At 30.3% G+C, this 18,762-nt stretch overlaps 1 protein-coding gene across 2 annotated transcripts in view; it reads right to left on the bottom strand.

Moving 5' to 3' along the window:
* Positions 1 to 438: 438 nt before the first annotated feature.
* The window catches only part of LOC118181710 (G protein-coupled receptor dmsr-1-like), a 240,542-nt gene continuing 222,218 nt past the window's right edge, over positions 439 to 18,762 (bottom strand). For both annotated transcript variants that reach the window (XM_085825080.1, XM_085825079.1), the window contains exons 3-4: positions 11,375 to 11,488; positions 439 to 10,460 (exon numbers count right to left, since the gene is read on the bottom strand). In XM_085825080.1, coding sequence (XP_085681206.1) covers positions 9,103 to 10,359 — 1,257 coding nt within the window. In that variant the 5' untranslated portion in view covers positions 10,360 to 10,460; positions 11,375 to 11,488 and the 3' untranslated portion in view covers positions 439 to 9,102. The remainder of the gene's footprint in view (positions 10,461 to 11,374; positions 11,489 to 18,762) is intronic.

The following is an 18,762-nucleotide window of genomic DNA, read 5'->3' on the forward strand; positions in this document are numbered from 1 at the left end:
TACTGGTTTAAGTATGACATGAAATATATTTTTAAAAAATGAGTATTAATTAATACTTGGGTACATGAATAAAATCGTGGAGTAAAAATGTAGCAACCGACAATTTTCGTCAAAAAATGCAGTGTGTGAGTATTATCAGGAATATTTACCACAAATAATAAATTAAACTGAATCGTAAATGACTATTACTGACAAAATCTGTGGCTATAAATCGGAAACCATTTTATAGAGGACACTTTTATTAATTGTTTGAATTTTGAATGTAATGGCTTTGCTTGGTTCAAAATTAATTAACAATTAATAGAGCTTTATAAACGTAAGGCAAATTTTTTAAACTTTTTGTGCTGCATTGTTTAACAATGAAGAATACAGTATGTGCCTGTTTTACTATTATGTGATGATTAATATTCATTATCTAAGAAGAAAACACCACTTGGAGAAATATACAACATATTTATTTCACATCAACAATGTGGTGGTACAACACATCAGGATTTTATCGACGGACGCCTTCAGTCGGTTGTACAGAGCCCCGGAGCGATGGTCCAGCGCCTCATATGCACCCATTTTCAAGCCCTGGACCCCGCTGGTACATCGAACGAACCATCCGTCGAGTTGATTTCTGACTTTCAGGTTAGCAATTGTTTCAACCACAAACAAGAAGCGGGAGGCAGGACATATGAATTACAGTTTCAACAGTAGTATTTCAGCTGAGACGCCAGCTGAGTACATGTATATATATTTTTAGAAGATACTGTATATTATAGACGTCTACTGAATATGAGCTACTCCAGCCATAACAAAATTTGATGTTCACGTTTCAATCAAATTAAGAAAGTACTTAAATAAAGTAAAAATTTTTTATTATCTGGAAATTTCAGACTAAAGTCTAATATCTCTAGGAATTTAATAATAATTTTTAGAAAGATAAAAAAATATATTTAAAATTGTTTTTTAAATACAAAATTTGTAAACTTTGAAAAAAAATGTGCATCGTAATCTTCATATATTAATTTCAGTCTGTTGTCTAAAACAACTTATTACTAGTCATGATGAACTTATTATTTAAAAGTTCATCTCCTAGGGTGTCAAGATATAAAGCATACACACACATACACTTTTCATGATAGAAGAAATAAATTCTAAAAACTGAGCAGAATAAAACGTCTGAGTTACACAAGTAACTGAAGCTAAAATGTTGTTTAAAAAATGGACAGTCAATGTAGTCCGAGTCCTGATGTCTTACTTTACGGCAAAGGACTGAAGAGTTTACAGGGCTCCCACTGCCAGCTACTTAAAATCGGAAACACTGTTTCCTACAGATTACCCACCAAAATATCTGACATGAATCTCATTGAGAATACACTGCTTTCTGTGAATACAGGCACGAAAAGACCTGGCTTGGATTCTCTCGAGCATGTTTGAAACAAATTTGGAAGATATTCATTTTCTCTTTATGACACTTTCCAAAACATTTATGGCCTTCGTAAATAGGTGCAAGTACCTCAGACGGTCATATATATTCTTAATGCTGGGATTATTCGCTGCGGTTGTTTATGACTTTCACCAAATGCTATCATATTGTATACTCACAGAACTCCACTGCAGGTTTTCATAACCAAAAATCCTATATTTTTCCTTAGCATTATCACGTAAATATTTATCGGACATTTTCTTCATATTATTCAACCCCAATATATTTTGTTATAATCCTGTGACATGTAATAGGTTTAAGGTATTGAAATAAACATTACATTTTTTCTATCCGTTTGTTTTTGTAGAGCTAAATAACTTTTACATAAGAGTGTGTTAAAACAGAACAATGGAAAATGGTAGGCAGGTAAAATTACTGTGATATTTTTTAACCATAAACCGTTGCCACTTGGGGATTTATCTGTATATTTAACAAATGCATTGTATTAAATAAATCTATTGTAAATAAAAGGCTTGGTTATTCAAAACGTATGCACTTAATTAATTGGATCCACTGTTACAAATATTTCTCTTAAGCAGTGAAACGTTTCGTTTTGCGTACACACCAAACACGGTAGATGAAAATAACTCAGATCTCAGAAGTTTTCTTTAAGGTATTAAATCGAATAAAGTATATAGTTATTAATAATAAAAAAAATAATATCTCCTCTCCTAAAATGACATTTTTTCATTCTCTCATCCACTAATAATATACATTAAATGACTGTTACAAGAATATATCACAGTATATTTCTTAAACCAACTGAAATTAGTCTTATTGAGTTTGGGCAATTTAAGGATTAAATTGTATTTCTACAAACAATTAAAACTGGAATTGCTTTACTAATTAAGGTGCTGAAAACAAGAACTTCTTCAATTTCAGCAGTTCATTTGCTTAAGATATAAGAAGTATATAAGAAGTAAAAACACTCAGTGAATTTTATTATACATTTGATTTGATTATCAAATCTTATGTTTTGGAATTCCATTGTATTTAAATTAAAAACGAAGCAACGTAATGACGCAATGCAATTTCATTTTTTTAAAATTTAGTAAGAATAGAGACAGCAATAGTAATAATAATAAAACAGTAAACCTAGGATTACTAGGATGCAATACTTTTTTCTCAATTCATTTAAAATTTTAGCAATAAATAAAAAATGAAATCAAATTAAAAATCCCACGTATGGGAAACAAAATACAGAATGAATTAATGAAATATTTGTAAAATCAGGATCCAAATTTAAATATCCATCAAATAAAAATAATAGAGAATTAGCATACCAGACCTGAAAAAGAAATGCAAATATTAAATACAATATCAGATTTTTTTAACGTTGCGCTTCGCACAAAATGACTATAACAGTAATTTTATTTAAAAAATGTATTGTTAGCGTAATAACCAGGTCTGTACGAAATGAAATATTGTACATTTTGCTATGAAGTGATTGTGCGTTGCAGTGCGCTCTATCCCCCGGGGAACGCTAGCTCGATGGTGGTGAAAGTCAAATGCAGAGTAAGTGCTTGCTCAGTTATCTTAGAGCTCTAGGAAGTAAAGGAAGGAAGATTTTGCAAACATATATTTCGTATCTTGAACAAGTGGCGATGCAGCGCTCACTGAAACAAAGATACTCCATGATGGGTGTTGCGCTAAAGTCGGCAAGTTTGCAGCGTAAACGTTTTCAGTGTTTAAGCAGGGTTCGGAGATGAGTGTTTATCATAAATACAAGTCTATATATGCCACAAATAGTTTTTGGAAGGACGTTAAGATACCAACGATAGGGCCAGTACTGGACGCCCATCAGCTTTGTCAAACGAAGAAAATGTGACTCAGAACGTTTGCAAAGAGACCGTTGCATGAATGTTCCTTTAGTGGCTGACATGTTTAATATTCCAAAAATATCGGATGCGAGATTGTGACCAAGGATTTGCATACGAGAATAGTGGGCGCGAAGTTTCTCGCAAGAATTTTGACTGACGACAAAAACGCTGGCCGAACAGAAATTTGTCAAGACGTTTTGGAAATGTGTAAAAATGATCCTTACATTTTGGACAAGGTTATCACTTATTATGTATGGATATTTTAGTACGACTCGGAAACGAAGATGGAAAGTATCGAGTGGTACACCACGGCGTCTTTCTGCCTCAAGGAGACTCAAATGGGCAAAATAAAATTAAGACCATGCTGATTGATTTTCTTGACATCAGGAGGATAGTTGTCCACTTTGAGTCTGTACCTCTAGGTGTAACCGTTAACTCTAAATGTTACGATGAATTAATTTAGTGACAGAAAACAAGAATTCGTCTTGTCAGACTCGACATCAATGGAGATTGGGAACTTCACCATGTCAACGCGCCAGCCCACACTGCATTTGACATGCCCAGCTACACGGCCAAATCTAACGTGACAAAGCTAACCCATCTAGCCTTCCGCGGACTTAGCTTCCACGGATTTCGTTTTGTTTCTCCTCTGAAAGGTCATCATTACAGAAATACTGGTGACGTGAAAGAAGCTTGTGGAAGGATTTTAAACGCACTTCCTGAAGAGGATTCCAGGATGCCTTGGCAACTTGAAAATCACATTACCAAAGTCGTATCGAAGTACGAGGACAATATTTTGAAGACTTGTAAGATGTTCTTATTCTTATATTTATATACGTAAATGCTTTTGTAATATTTGTGGATTTGGTGGCATTACTTTCCGGAGAGACCTTGCATAATTAATTATCAAAGTGGCTAAAAGAAAGTTTATGTTGGATAATATGAATAAAATCTAGTCTGTTTTTAGTATTAAATAGTCAAATACTTAATATTCAATAGACGTCTACATATAATTATGTAACCAATATTACTTAGGTTACTATATAATTCCAGAAAACAGTACAATATATATTCATAAGTACATAGATATTTCTTCATAGCGTTTACAACATCTGTTAGAATTATAATCATTTCTAAACTATAACATTACATTACACTGAGATATAGAGTTTTGCACACAAATTATATTCAACAGATCTAGATATAAATATACGTGTCTCCTTTCGACAAAGAGAAGCCATTTTTTAAGAATTTAAAACTTTTAAAGATAAAATATAAATAAATAATTGATTAAATGTATTCATATTATTATATAAATAGCATACGAGTTTAAAACCAGCTAAATAAATAGATAACGGAATATTAAGTTTAACAAAAGTGTGTAATTATAAATATTTCACAAAGAACGGGTTTTTATATATTACATAGCACCTTCTTGTTTATTTATATTTAAAAATAGTCATTTCAAAAAGTAATGTTCTGAATCTGTGTCAATAGATTATGTAATAAACTGTCAGTTAAAAATATTCTAGAATATATAACTTCAAAATATTTCAAAATTCCGTTTTTGGCAATAGTATCTTTTAACTAAATATCAATTTAACAATGTAAAGCAGACGATATTTCTTGTAAAAAATATTAAGTAGCTTTATCTTGTAAATGCAATAAGAAACTGAAACATTATGTGAAAATTAAATATCGGGAAGGGCCTAATTAAATATAATGCCAGTTTTAGCAAAAAACAATATTAAATATATGAGAATTAGTAAAATATTATCAAAAGGATCAGATGTTTTTCTGCTTTAGTTCTGAATTGCCGTGTTGATATTGTATTCCCTAAGGAAGTTTTTGTTTGCGTGACGTATCACGATATCATAATAGAGCTTAAACTGTTTTATAATCGAAAGTTTTTACTTCAGTTATGTGACGGCTCATAAATTTGCCAGTTATATGTATTCTGAATAAAATCGTAACTTAAAATTTGATATTTAAGGGAAACAATTGTCATACACCATAATTTAAAGAATAAAAATTAGTTTTCCTGCTTGCAAAAATAATAATATTTAGCATCATAAATGAAGCATATCAATGTTTTATAAACATAACCACCAAATATTTTAGATAACTATTTGTAACTTTCTAGTTGTAAAAGGGAAAAAATTTAGAATCATAAAGATTTTTAGATATATTTGTAGATTTATTTTTAAATAATAAAGATCATTACGAAAATGATCTGCTCAAGAAAGAAAATTTAAGACACCATAGATAACGTTTTTAGCGAAACCGAAAGCTAACGGCTCAAGTTGGACACAAGCACATTAATGTAATTAAATTTAAGAAATTTTACGTTCTAGAACATCTCTGTAAGCAACAGAAAATTTTATTTAATTTAGTAATTTGTTTCTCAAGTCCTAGATTAAGATTCACATTTTCAGTAAAATATAAATATTACCTTGTTTAGCCTTAGTTATAGAAAATAGTTACCAGTCTTTTTTTCGTAGTCATTTAGAAAGTTTGAAGTTCTTAAAATTTGTAAAAACCTTATAACAAAATAATTTTCATTAATCATATATATTTGCATAAATTTCAATAACTATTATTGTAAATCATTTGTTTTTGAAAATATTTTAAATTGTATGAACATAAATAAAGAAAAAAAATTAATTCTTTCAAATTCATGTTAACATATCAAGAAATGTATAAATATAAAATAATTTCCGACATTATCTATTTTTAAATAATTCTTTCACTAAATATTATTTGGCACAGATTATTTTATATCAAATCTTCGTGTAAAAAATATAATTAAATATAAATAGTTACAGCTTTAATTAATTAAATGTAATTAAATGTAATTAATTAATTGTAAATAATTTTACAGGTTTTGTTCATATCAAAAGTTTTATATTAGAGATCTTAGAAGCATTTATGTTTGATAGAGTTAGGCTCAACCTGATATTTTCTCCAAATTACAACTAAAGTCTTTTCTTGACACTTCTAGATAACACTAGCGTTCTTCTAATCTCTTCATTCATTTTTTTAAAATTATATTCACTCTTTCTTCGCTCTTCTTTTTTTTTTTTTTTACAAAAGGGACAAAAAAAATTAAGTAAATGTAAAAATCAATTTCAAATTATTTGTATGAATCAGATAGTGCAAATCTGTATTACTATAAGCTAATAAGTGCGCTATGTAAAGCTTAATCATCAACAGTTAAGTCAATAAAACATGAAACATTTAAGTTATTTGTGGAACAGATTTATACGAAAAATTTATTTTTGAAAAGTATGAAAATCTTAATCTTAATCCATATGTATGAATGCACTGAAAAACGTGCAATTTTAAAGCAGAAATTAAGCTTAAACAGAATGTATATGGCATATTTTAGTATTATCCTTTTCAAAAATTGTCTTTTACGCAATGTAAACCGGTTCAAAAATAATAAAAGGGAAATGTCTTTTAGATTACCCCAGTAGCAAAGGAAGGAAGCTATTTCCCCCTTTAATTTCGTGAAATCTCCGGGATATTTATATTTGTGTGTCTGGCGTCATTTTCTGTTATTTTCCCCAATATTTTGCACAGGACGCTTTAATTAGATTTTCCTCGTTTCTGAAAATGACAGTCTTTGAAGTGTCATGAGAAGTATACTCAATTCTTGATGTTATCGATAAGTAGGTAACTGAAAATCGTTAAATTGTAAACTGAGCAATGAAAGATGCAATTTTGTTTTTCAGTAATTTTATGTAAATGTATCTCAAGAAGTACGAACATTTTAAATGAAAGTTATTTTCTCCGGAAACTTAAATTTAATTAAGCATTCTTATAGAGCCCATCAATATTAAAATGTAATATTTTTATATAATAAATATATTAATGATCATATATTTTGAATAATAAGAAGGAACATTTTTACAAAGAATATTTACTGTTGGAACCGAGAGATTTAGTTGCAGAGAATCTTGTATTTTACATATTTTCATATACATAAAGATCCTGGTTTCAAGTATTTACGTTCGTTTTTAAACTAAGTTCACAAATTTTACTCGTCTGAAAACTTCGAGAATAAAATGCAGACAAATTTTCATGTGAATTAGCTGAATCATTTTTTTTTCCTAAAATTTTCAAGTTATATAGAAAAACAAAACCTGTTTCTTATCTCAAAGTATTACTTCAAATTATTAACAGAACTCACATTTAAATACTTAAATAGGAAGAAGTACTTATGATTGAAACTACCTTGTGTAACGATAACTTTACAAGGGCACATTTGTACTAAACGACTTTTATGTTTGGCACTGTACATACACTTAAATTCATATACTAATACATGAAAATGACATTGAGATGTTTATTTTCCAAATTTAAAAAAAGTATTTTGATATAATGAATCACTGAAATCTTACGATTTATTTAATTCAAAGTAAAACATACAGAAGATTAATGAATAATTAATTAACTCTCACTCATTCACTCTTGAAACCTACTCTTACCAAAATATTTGGTTATTGAATAAAAAGGAAAAAAATATCAGTTAGTTTTAAAGACATAAAATATACTAGAGGAAAATAATGTTTGGTACATAACGTATCATATACATAAAGAAACCAGGTATTAAATTAAACTTTCATTTCTAAGATATAACATATTACATTTGTGTAAAACGTTTTAAACATTTTTGTTGCACATTTGGTGTTAATTTACATTTAAATTTAAAAGCAATACTTGAATAAATGTTACTGAAAATTATTAAAATAATCACCAAGAATACACACAAAAAAAATAGGATAAAGGTTTTCAGTTTTACACTCTTACCATAAATTGAACGGCAAAAGTTTCATTGAAGTTCGTCATTCAGAGCAGCTCTATTGAATATTTAAATAAGCAGTTACCCAGAAAATAAATAAAGTAGATAATTGTCGTGCAAAGTAAGTTTTAGTAGAAATCCGAAGTAATCATCCAATAGTGGAAGTTACGGACACTTCAGAAGATATGTCATATTATTTGTAAAATAATCGAATGAGTGCTTGTTCATGTAATAGCCCAGAAATGTTCTGCACAACTGCGTCAAATACAAGAAATAGTTTTTCTTACTCTTTTCCCTTAAATCAATGCACTTCCAAAACTGAGTTTTTTTGCTTTGCTTTTATTTCTAATAAAATCACATTTCCTTCCTGCGCTTGTAGCTTTAGAAAGTTAATATTTTCACAAGTCACCACTAACAACTAGGAGTATATATGTGTGAGTAAGTTATAGATAACTCAAGTACCTTCCATTTCCTATAAAGTTTAGCAAATCAAAGTGTATACTATTATTTCCAGAGCAGCATACAACTAAGTCATGAATCTCTTTTTTGATATAAATGGGCCACGAAACCCGATATAGGAAAAATTCTATATTTTGCAGCATGAAGAAATAACGAATTGCTAATTCACGTTTATAGTACCAATAGCATAATTACACATTTTGTGACCAAATATCACATGTTTATACGTAGGTTTCTTTTACGTTTGTGGAATTCAAGATACTTCACTAAGTAACAATTGCTACAAAATGTAATAGATTTTGATTTTAAATAATTTTAAGAAGCGTAACATATATTTCACTATTATTATTTGCAGCCCATAATATTCAAATTTCATACTGAAAAGTTCCAAAGTGTTGCAGCTTGAGTTATCAGATGTTACCTAAAATTTAGCTGAGATCAACGTTTGATAAGCGTCTGTCTACTAGTGGCAGTATTATTCAAAAACTGCATTGCTGAATAGTTTTGCGCTCTATACCATAGTGATTTCACACTCCAGTGGTTGATCACACACAAGTAGTATCAACTGTTGTGTTAGGTTCCGTTGGCACAGCCATCCATTTAGAGACGATTTTTGGAGTGAAGAGGCTGGCAAATGTATCTCTAAATTGTCGACTCATAGAACAGTAAAGAATGAAGTTAATAGCACTATTTACTAGAGCTAGTAAGTCTACGGCTTCTCCCAGATTGAGGTAAACGTTGTCAAAGAACGCCTTTCCTAGGATGCCGCTAAGAAGTGCAACAATTCCTGAAGGAAATTCCGTAATAAGAAAGAGAAGTAGAATAGCGAGAAGCATTCTCGTTGTTCTATCATGAGTTTTGTCGTTCTCGACGCGGTTTTTCAATCTCTGTTTTCTCTTATTCGCTTCATATAATACCTTAATAAGCCCCAAACTTAATCCAGTCAGTGCTATGCAGGGTATCAGCTTAGTCAGCACGCTGAAGATCCAAAAGTTTACTTTCTCCAGAGCTTGGTGATTGCTTTGCGCGATTTCACTGAAGGAAACACGATAGAAAAGTTTCTCATTATGTGCTACTTCTATGATAGTGAAGGTCAAGTATACAGGCAGACAAAATAACGCACAGTTCAGATATGTGCAAAGTATTGCACATTTTGCCCGAGGCATACTGCACCAAGTTTTGCTGGCAGCTGGAAAACTGACTGCAAGAAATCGCCAAACAGCAAGTGTTACTGTAAGCCACGTAGATATAGTATGGCAAACTACGGTAAAATGAGCATGGAATAAAGTGAAAACAGCCCATGCGTATGAGAACTTTTGCTCTGGTGGTTGGTTGATTCTGATATAATTATGAATACAGAAAGGCAGGTATGATACCATGACCAACATATCGGCCACTGCTAAGCCCGTAAGTATTGCATTAGTAGGAGATATCATATCTTTCCTTGTCAGTACGATGATGTTTAATACGTTGGCGAATATTCCAAAAATGCAAACTATAACGCCTAAATAACCATGTACAGCCAAGTACTGACTTCGAAATGTCCGAAAGTGGTCGCCGTAGTACGGCCTTGGAGATGATGTGTCCCTGAACATGTGATCAGATGTGGCGTTGATTGTAAAGTCCAAAGTGTCAATGTCACCCAACCAGCTATAATCACTGCTGTTGAAGCTTGAGAAAAAAGGATCAAAAACATCTTGGTTTGGGTAACTTAGGGGATGATCGGTATAATTAACATTCTGGAGACTGAAGCAGCAAACCACAGAGACCATCGTGGGTTGTATATGAACAGGAAGAGCCATACTGAACTTTACTTTCAATTTAAGATGAGTAATAGAAGCATGCTTTCGACTTCAAGAAATTACATCAAATTTTATCCAGTCTGGAATCCTCTGTTATTACACTAAAAAAGAAATATCGCATTATATGGTTGTTCGATAAATATTAATACGATAAAATACATAATATATTAATTTTAAAGAATTGTATACGGCTTGTCTTTGGGTGAATTTTATGTTTAACTATAAGAAATAATGAATTAAAGAACTTAAACAGCTTTATATCTCAAACTGTTTATTCAAAATCTACCTTAATTATACTTTCGCCTATTTTAAAATTTTACATCGATTTATTTCTCTTCAAGTTTGGTTTTTAAGTACCTGGAAATTTTTGGTACATGTGACAGTAAAAGAACTGTTGCTGATTATTGCATACTTTCATCAATAGCACAAAGATCGTGATTTAATATTTTGGAAAAGTTTTCAAAATATTAAATTGTCATAGCTGGTACGTTTATAAATGTTTTAGAATTTCACTATTAAAATTTTGAGTGAAATATTTTATTACAACGAAACTCTACAAATTTTGAATAATTGTAATATATTTTCACATTATGTATCTTCAAGTATATTTCGTTTTACCTTCATTTCACATTAATACTCTCTTATTAATATACTTGTATAAAATACGTTTGAAAATTATTTTCTTAAACATTAATTTGAGGTAGATACGCACTGATACGTTACGTACTGATACGCTACGCACTGATACGTTAATAGTACAACTTTGTCAATTGAATCATATATTGCATCCAGCTATGATTTGCTCTGTTAAAGTGAAAAAGAAGTTTCATGTTACTTTATTACGTAAATCAATAATAAAGTACAAAAGATCAGAAAATTTTGAGATGGAAATTAAGAAATTATTTTTAAAAAATGTATCTGTATATATAAGTAATCTATACATTTATTGTTCAGAAATAAAGTTCCATAAAAATTAAATACAGTTCTGCAAGTTATTTATCTAAGAAAATATTACGTTTCAAGTGCAAGATTGACAAGCAGTTTCTTCTTCTATTTTTTATTCAAATTCTTTACTGTTACTTAATGACGGCAGGGCAGTGATCACCAAAATCGATGGGGCTTGAATTACCTAAAAAAATGTAAAAATACTAATAAGTGCGAAATTCAATATTATATCTATTTTCTAAAGAAATTTCAATTTTGCTTTAAAGAGTAGGCTTAAGTTAAAGCAGACATTCATAAACGGCACGCGCGCATTCATACACACACACACACTATATATATATGTATATATATATATATGATAGAGAAAGAAACAAAATTAAAAAAGTATTTATTTTCAGACTATTAAATTTGTTTAAAATTTTACAAAATCAATGGAAATAAGATAGAAAAAAGTCTGAATAAAATCGAATTTTTATATTATACATATATAAGGTAAAAAATATAATGTGTAATTCAAATGTCAGCCATTAATTTTTCTTAGTTTCTTGACCCATTTATTAATTTGTTTCCCCCCTACTTACAATAAACTAATCTACACCGGCTATTTATTTTCAATTTAATCCCCGTTCCATGAAGCTTACATAATCCAGTAACAGTTTCAAATTTAGGAATCAAAATTTATATTTAACTAGTTGAAAGAAAACTTAACCAGATCCTTCTGAATATAATGTTTACGTTGGCCACGTGAGATTCTCTGTCTGTCTCGATTGTTGGCTGTCAACATACTTAACGCTTGCTCATTATTTTTATAATATATAAGAGAAAAATATTTGAAGCAAATTTCTAATGCTAGTTGATAATAACCAATTTTATTCTTCCCTTTAATTTCGATATTTTCTTTTTCTGCCCGAAAATTAATTACTGCTTTAATATATCTATTTTAACTGCGTCATTTGAAATTAATCCATATCATAAAATCTTACACAACGCCGCTAATGCAGATATGTTTTAGCCAGTTAGTGAATAGGATTTGCATTTAAATCAAAACATTGAGAAACCATAACCTTATGACTCTCTTCCAAGCTTTCTTCTGAATGCGTTGCACTTTTCTGCTTGCTTGCTTCCAGCTAGCGCGTAACGACACACTTCTGTCTGCCTTCTATTGTATTTATCATAAGAAGTAGTAAACTTCTAACAATGTGAAGAACATTGGGTTAAGATTGCGCCCACAGTGTGTTAATCAAAATATGATATAGGGAATTGCTTTTTCTATAAATAATGATTGCTGGATAGACTCTATGTCTCTCTGTGTGTGTGTGGAGGATATATGTGAGTATGTGGGTATAATAATGCGAGAAAAGACACAAAAATTTGAATCATGCGCCATGGTTGAAGATGGCGCTGGAGTATAGAGTGCGTAATACCATAGTTTCAATCAGACGCAGCAATTGTGACTCTTCAGCACACTTTCTTTCTGGATGAGAAGAAGCATATTCTGATTCATACATCATGAGAGAAATCTGGCCCAGTCTTCTTAACGTTTTTGGAAATTAACTATATCTTAAGGCAAATACATAAAAGAAATACATAAAGACATAAAGAGAAGTGAGTAGCTACGCATTAGCTGGAAGCAAGCAAGCAGAAAACTACAACGTATTCAGAAGAAAGGCTGGGAGAGAGTTGGATTAAAAAAAAAAAAATTGAAATATTGTTCACTTAGTGGTAGCATGGATTAATTTGAAAATATACAATTTAGATATTTCATAAGTAGTTACTATTTTAAGGACAGAAAGGGAGACTACTTAAATTAAAATGAACAACATAATAGTCTTTTGCAAATGAAGTTATAATTTTACTTCTCATATATTTTATCTTACATATATATTTATATACATAATATATATATATATATATATATATATATATATATATATGTGATGTACCAGCTTTAGTCGCAGCTTAAATTATCAGACGATAAGTTTAAAAACACAGGATCCATTTATTATTATTCAGGAGAAATAGCAGTTACAAAATCAGATATCCGGAGTAAAACTGTACGTGTAGAAAAGACGGGAAAAACAACTTGACTACGGGGCTGTGGATTTAATTCCACGTACTTTCAAATAAGAGACCGTCGTCATTATAAATGAAAAAGAACATACAGTTAGAAATTTAAGTGTATTCTTGACTATGGAATTTTATTATTACATATATATAGAGGGAAAGAGAGAGATGTAGATATAAAACTGTATTAAAATTACATTGCACCATATGCTGACTCGTTTAGTGCGCCTAAAAATTTTAAAACTTTTTTCTGATGCCTATAGTCCTGTACTATTTGACATTCTAAGATTACATCTAATTTAAAAAGCCATAGATATCAAATATATAAATATTAAATTCTTTACGGCTAGGTACCCAATGAAGTAATGGTAAATGCTAATAAGCTGGCAGATATCAGATGAAAGACTGCTGTATTTTTTTGTCCAATAGGCTGGTTTCTTTCAAAATATATAAAAATGGCTCATCAAATATTAAGTCTTTAATAAATGACATTTAATATAGATTAGCCAAATGAACGATGTATTCTGAGGCATAAGACCTAGAACAGCGTATTGGAGTAAATAGAAATCGAATCGAGGCTCTCATTTAATTTGTCTTAGATTTGATTCACTCTGTATTTATACATTACCTTTACATTTTGAAACTTTACAGAGAATCTTTATGCTCAAATTGAAATGGAATTTGAATGATAAGTCATACTGTAATATGAGAAATTTACTTTAACAGTTAAACAATATTAAATATATAAATGTATGCTTAGCTCCAGGCTATCCATCAAAGTTAGCCAACCTCAATTTCCACGTAACATTTGTATTCTTCGTCACATAACTTCCAAATAAAATACTGAGTGCTTTGAAAAATTACAAAATTCAAGTAAGATTTTATAAAGCAAAAAATGCGAAAAAAACATTTTTATGAAAACATTTTTGACATAATTTTACTCTTTACATATAATAAAGTAATTTTTGATGAAAATATTGATAAAATATAAAATTTGCAAAACAACAGTATTTAGAAAATACTAAGTTGTAATGATTAATTAGCACTAAACCAAGTCAAATGCCCTTAGAATTTATACATATAAATTCTATTTTATTACTGAAAATGAGCAAAGCAAGCTTGATAAAAAATATATTCAAGAATATATTAAATAAATTCAGTATTATATTAAATTCAGAAATATAATAAATAATCTCAAGAAGGCAGGAAACATATCAGTAAAAACATGTTTAGTTTGTTCGGAGTACCAGTATAATAGCAGTTAAGGAATGCATGCAGGTAGATGATAATCATAAGTGGAATTATTAGATCCCAACATTGAGTCATGCTGTTCCAACATTGAGCTGCTGAAACTTCACAACATGCCGCCCAGACGGTATAGTGGTTAGGAGATCCGATTGCGATATCAAAGGATCCGGGTTTGAATCCCGGAGAAGGCATAGTTGTATTTGTCCGCACTTTCATAGGAAGCACCTATTAGGTGCGTTCATAATAAAGTTATAAGGTATTTTTCCCACTTCCCTAGCATGCCTTCGTGTTGAAACGGTAGCACGCTGGGACGGTATTCCAGAGGTCCGCGGTTCGATTCCCGGCGAAGGCGTTTGCTATTTTTCATCTTTTCGGCTTCCAAATAAATCCTAATGACTCTACAAAGTGACCACCACTTCTTGCCTTAGCAGTGGCTAACGTTTGTGGACGATTTGGGCCAGCCATCGGGAAAACAATTACAGCTGTTGAGTTAAAAATTTATACACAACTAGTAAGCGCAGTTCAATATTACAAGAATTTTAGAAATTTTAAAATATTCTACATGTTTCACTTTTTTCACATTCAAGACACTATTTCGGAAATGTTGATGATGTTAATTTACAATTAATAGGAATATTTGAAAATTCTTTACGCAACTCCGTAAACATTTATTTTGCAGTTGTTCGAAGCTAAATCAACTTCTATCTAAATCCCAATTTATAATAACTAACATGTGTTGAGAAATTCCACATTTTGAAATATTAGGCTAATATGAAAATAATTTAATAATATTTGGATATGGAAGCGCTAATATTTTCCTAAAGCAAAATTTCACCACAGCATAATTTCGTTTCATACAGTTCACACATGTTAAAATTGTGCATATTTCTGATAACGTTCATCATAAATTACGTAATTTGCATACTGGTAGACATATTAATTATGAAAAGACTTAATTGGTAAACAATTTAGGGTGTAAATGTATTAATTAGATATGCAGTATATTTGAAACAGATGAAAAAACCTGCGCAGTATATTTGAAACAGATGTTTCTTTAAAATGTGAACATTTTATGATTTTGATTTCCTAGCATATTTAATTCACAAATGGAAGCGACTAACACCTTAAAGCAGTTTATTTGAAGATTCTTTAAATACATTTTATTTTTACGTTCTTTTGAGTGGATTCATCCTGTCCAGCTTTCCTTTCATGTGATTTACGTTTCCAAATCATTTTATATTTAAGGTATTTTATATATTTCAAGGTATATTCTTCAGTTTACGTTAGCCATTATTCCATCTCTCTTCACTTAATTTTGTTATCAGTGTTGATTATTCTATTAGTCCTTTATCTGAATTCGCAGTTTGGTAAATATAGGGTAAAAGAAATTGGTAAAATTCTTAATTAAGAGGTAATAATTACAACAAAATTTATATATGTTTGTGTAATAAATTCCGTACTTAACTTAAGCTTCTTTACTGCATATACAGAATGATTTCTTGTCTTAATTTAGCAAGAGCTGGTAGCGTCCTAGATGTATAACGGAGAAGAAATGCTTACGGATGTGAGATAAAGAATAGATAATTTATTGTTCTTGAGATATAAATTCTCAATCGCACGCTTTTTGTCTTCGATAAGCAGCATAGAAATTTTGTATAGCTATCACAACTTTACGCAATGCGCGAAAGATTGCGGCGAATGACACGTACTAGCACAGAAATAGAAAAAAGGGGAAGTGAGTGCGTATTTTGAAGAGCGATATTTATAATGTCGGTTCGTTTTTCATATTTTTATCTGCGATTGAATAAAAAGTATCTGTATTGCTACTCTTACATAAAGGTCAGTGAAAAAGAGCTTTAACGTCTTGATCGTTACGACGAATTTAACGATCAAGGTATTCGACGTTCAAACACTCTCGTACAAAGAGATTCCAATGGAGATCTCCAACGGCTCTATATTGTTGACAAACAAAGTTTACAGGTTCATCCTCTACAAATTGACGAAAGAGTTATTCTTGTAACATATCCAGATAAGTCATCCATATTACTGTAGATTCAGTGAAGAAAAACAGTCACTTGAAGTCGAGACACAGCGCTATATACACTTGAAGTCGAGACACTGCGCAGAAAAGGTTTAGTTATGGGGAGTCTCCTTAGTATTCTACAAGTTCACGAGGATATTCTGACCTTTAGATACGAAAACGTTGTGTATTGATCTTCACTCTCAGATGAATGACTCATCATTGAACATCACATGATCAAGAAAGTCATCTTCCTGCTCAAACATTTTACTTGCAAAGTGAAAATGTACAAAACCATCTCATTTTAATACATGTACCAAATGTCACCGGTATGGACGCATGTGTAAACATTTTCTTAAAACATTCCAAACTGTCGTCTTTAGCAAATGAAGTTTAAGTTCTGATTTCCGAACATAGTATGTCTTAAGACTGCGAAGGTAAGATGCACTGACACGACCCACCTGCTCTACAGGCACTTTTAACCAAGCTTTGCTTTTCCCTTTGCAAACGATCTGGTTATTTCTAATTGTCTATACCATCGGCGGATGTTTTTGCCACATCTTGAAGGATCACAAATAAACTTGACCTTAAACCAAGACTCTATAACACTTACAGTTGATATTATTAAAATTTTAAACTAAGACATTCTTTGTAGACATACTATACACAAAATTATAAAATTTATCCCAAATTGGATTATCTTCAATTTCATTTGATGATAATAAATTAGTTTGTGGACATAAATTTTGACAAATAGGATTTCAGGAAATAGGAAGTATTTTCAGAAATTTTACTAACCTGATTATCTGTATCTGTAATAGCACGCAAGTTATTATTCTTTACCTTAAAATTTGACTTAATATGTTTCCATCTTTAAGCTGAAGTTTGATTTTGATAATGCAGGAGGAATCATAATTCAGTGCTGGATATTGAGAATTTGAATATCTCAAATGTGGTGGTTAAAATTTCTCCTCCCGGATTTTATCTAAAAGAATGGTCTTCGGGTGCTTCATTTTGACTAAATAAAATATAGACATAATTCAGATTAGGAAAATCTAATAATCAAAAGAAAGAGAATAAATTTCCTTATTACTCCCAAGCTTTGTTCTTCACGGGAAAGTATAGTATATTTCTTTTTAGTTTAGGTTAAAAGTAAGTTACTTAACGGTTACTTCAATATATCGCAAATATTTGAATAAATATCAATATAAAAATTTTAATTTTTAACTGTCAGTGAGTTTAAATCGCAACTTTAAGATTTCAGGCAGAAAATAAGTACAAATTTTAATTCTTTTGCATTTTTTTACGTATATTTTGACAAATATGTAGTTAAAAAGCTTAAACTTTAAATAACAGATTTTGTTCGTTAACAAAAAACCAAAATAAAATTATTTCTTTTATATGTTTTTTTTTCCTTTTTCTTTCTTTCTTATTCTTTTATAACATCTCCGCTCCTCACTTTCGGCCTCTTTCAGATTGTACATTTGGCCTGCATGCAATTTGAGTTTCAGACCACTATCATAAGCGGAAGTACTTTTTCATTGCTTTCATAGTGCGTCCAGTAAGCGTAGTATACATTAAAATTACTTGTGTCATTAAGTTATACGTGACGAAAAAGATAATATTAGTATTTGGGATTCAGACCAAATTATGCTTTTAAGAAAGTTAAATTTATTTTTAATGAATAAAAGAAATTTCTCTTTAGACGACTGTTTTTATCAATGCTAAGGTGTGCATTATTAAATAAATTACAAACCATTTTTACAACTTGGTGTGATTTTTTTTAATATTATTCTGATGCATATGAGAATACGCATATAGTATACAGACCATTTTCCAAACATTTCTAACTGGTTACTAATAGGAAAAGAGCTATTAGCTTTTTCATATTTGCAGTTGACTTTGCTTATGGGTTTGATGCTATAAGCAACTTTGAAAGAATCAGAGAAAGTATGTTATTAAAAAATTTTAATTTGGTTGTAAAATACAGATTTAAACACTAAGTAATTTATATAAATGATAGCTTTATTATCCCATTCGTTTGGTATTAAAATCCTTTGAGAAAACACTGATATCGATTTGGTTTTCCTTGTAATGATGAGAAAAATATTTTGCAGCAAATAACA

The sequence above is a fragment of the Stegodyphus dumicola genome, chromosome 10, assembly GCF_044657685.1.
Source record: "Stegodyphus dumicola isolate Sdum_Otavi_A_Nest chromosome 10, ASM4465768v1".
Lineage (NCBI taxonomy): Eukaryota > Metazoa > Arthropoda > Arachnida > Araneae > Eresidae > Stegodyphus > Stegodyphus dumicola.